Below are 1,956 nucleotides of genomic sequence, written 5' to 3' on the forward strand. Positions count from 1 at the left end.
CCACAAGTCATGGCTGCTGCGGACGGGAGCATGGTGGACGTGCCCGACGTCGTGGACAACGCCCTCCGCCACATCGCCTCGAAGCAGGGCTTCAAGAAGCCACAGTGAGTCCATCTAGAAAACTGAGTCTTTCGACGAATCTGTTAAGGAAATTTCACCTTCCAGGACATAGGTGAAAACAGAAAAAGAACATCAAACGTTTAAAAGGCACTAAAGCTTCAAATACATTGTAGTTTGTGAGTTTACGAAATATTTTCAGACTGTTGAGTAACTGAATTCTAAGGCCCATTTTCGTGATGGCAATATTCCGTATCAAATAAGCCTACATGTGATAAGGGCTTGGATGCATTTTTTGGGGCTTTTTCAACTTTTACTTTGGAGCCCCGAAAACGCATAGAATATTGCACATTTTTTTCAGTGAAAATGAAAGACCTAAGGAAAACACTGTTGGAGGACATTAACTCTCTTGTTTAGGTCATTTTATTGGTAGAAAAAGATTATTATTTTATGGGAGTGAGTGAGGATGTGGCCGGGAGTGGCAGTGGCAAGTGCTAGCCGTCTCATGGCCAGTAATTAATTATCTATTTACTTCAGGTTCAACGTGACGTCTGGGTCCAGAAATCGTGATGGCTTCATGAGCACACTGTACCGCTGCGTCATACGGGATGAGGTAGGGGGTGGCTCTAGCGTGGAGTAGTACAAAATGCAATAGCGCGGGAGATAAACGTGTTTTGTTAATTTCTCAAGGACTCGGCGCGACCCGCGGAGCTGAAAATCATGGTGAAGATCTCCAGGGAGGGCATGGAGACCATGATGTCGAATCTTTTCGGCGTGGAGGGCCTGGTGTACGAGACTCTGATACCCGCCCAGGAGAAGCTGGCGGGTCTGCGCGAGCCGCTGCCCTGGCCCAAGTGCTACTTTTCGGCCGTGAAGGGCTCACACCCTTACTGCCTTGCACTCGAGGACTTCGGCCCCGAGGGCTTCGTAAACGCTGACAGGAGCAAAGGCCTGGACGCAGCCCACATGCGGCTTGCACTCGAACAGCTCGGCAAGTTCCATGGCGCGTCCATGGCCCTGGTGCGGTTGCGCCCCGAACTGTTCAAGACCATCGAAGACCAGGTGCCAAACCTCCCTAGTAGCGCCAATGCGCCTTCATCGCACATTAAACGCGCATTACTGAGAGCATTGAATGCGCATATCTAATGCGCATTAAAATGCGCCTCGAATGTAACACATTATCAACGCATATAATGCGCTGTCATAATGCGCATTGAGATAACGCATTTTATGCGCATTTCAAAAGCAGATCGAATGTGGAACATCCACGAGCATTTTAATGCGCACATAATGCACTCTATACGCGCATTAGTGACATAAGATGCTTTAGGTCAAGTTCGAATTTCTTTCACGATGCCTCATACAGGTCAGGTTCGTTGAACACGCCACGCCAGCCCACATTGACAAATAGAAAAATCCTACTTTGTCCCACACCTTTAGATAAAGCGTACAGACAACGTACGGTGGAGGTACCTCTGCGATAGCTAACTAAACGGTCGTGGCGGATCATCAGCGAGAGCCAATGTTTTGGCGGGAACGCTTTTCGGTCAAAGTTTTCAATAGGATTTTTTAAATACGCGTTGAAGGCGAGTGCTATGCACTTTTCGAATGCACATTATGGACGCATGTGCAATGCACATTGTAGGTGTACTACCATGCGCGTTCATCGTGCGCCTTTAATGCGAGTGCTATGCACATTTTAGAATGCGCATTGCGGATGCATGTTCAATGCGCGTTACATAAAGTGCATGTATTGCGCATTAAATGCGCATTAAGAATATGCATTTGAGATGCATTATTAATGCGCATATATAATGCGCATTTATTGCGGGTGAAATGCGCCTTCGTGAATGCGCATTGAGGGTGCATGTTTGATGCGCGTTGTAAAACGCATTTATT

The 1,956-nt window shown here is 47.3% G+C and overlaps 1 protein-coding gene across 1 annotated transcript; it reads left to right on the top strand.

Annotated features, from left to right (window-relative positions):
* The first annotated feature begins 6 nt into the window (after nt 1–6).
* On the top strand, nt 7–1,950 carry LOC127749953 (uncharacterized). Its single transcript, XM_052270129.1, has 3 exons — nt 7–104; nt 595–670; nt 748–1,950. Exons 1-3 carry the CDS (start codon nt 10–12, stop codon nt 1,201–1,203), a joined length of 627 nt encoding a protein of 208 aa, XP_052126089.1. The 5' UTR covers nt 7–9; the 3' UTR covers nt 1,204–1,950.
* Nucleotides 1,951–1,956: the final 6 nt, after the last annotated feature.

Source organism: Frankliniella occidentalis, unplaced genomic scaffold, assembly GCF_000697945.3.
Source record: "Frankliniella occidentalis isolate FOCC.00 unplaced genomic scaffold, Focc_3.1 Scaffold111, whole genome shotgun sequence".
Taxonomy (NCBI): Eukaryota; Metazoa; Arthropoda; class Insecta; order Thysanoptera; family Thripidae; genus Frankliniella; species Frankliniella occidentalis.

What these genes read in the sequence shown, in the direction of transcription:
- LOC127749953 (XM_052270129.1), top strand. Translation starts at nt 10, where the DNA reads ATGGCTGCTGCGGACGGGAGCATGGTGGACGTGCCCGACGTCGTGGAC. An exon ending in CAGGGCTTCAAGAAGCCACA is followed by an intron (nt 105 to 594) that starts GTGAGTCCATCT and finishes TATTTACTTCAG; the next exon opens with GTTCAACGTGACGTCTGGGT. An exon ending in GCTGCGTCATACGGGATGAG is followed by an intron (nt 671 to 747) that starts GTAGGGGGTGGC and finishes TAATTTCTCAAG; the next exon opens with GACTCGGCGCGACCCGCGGA.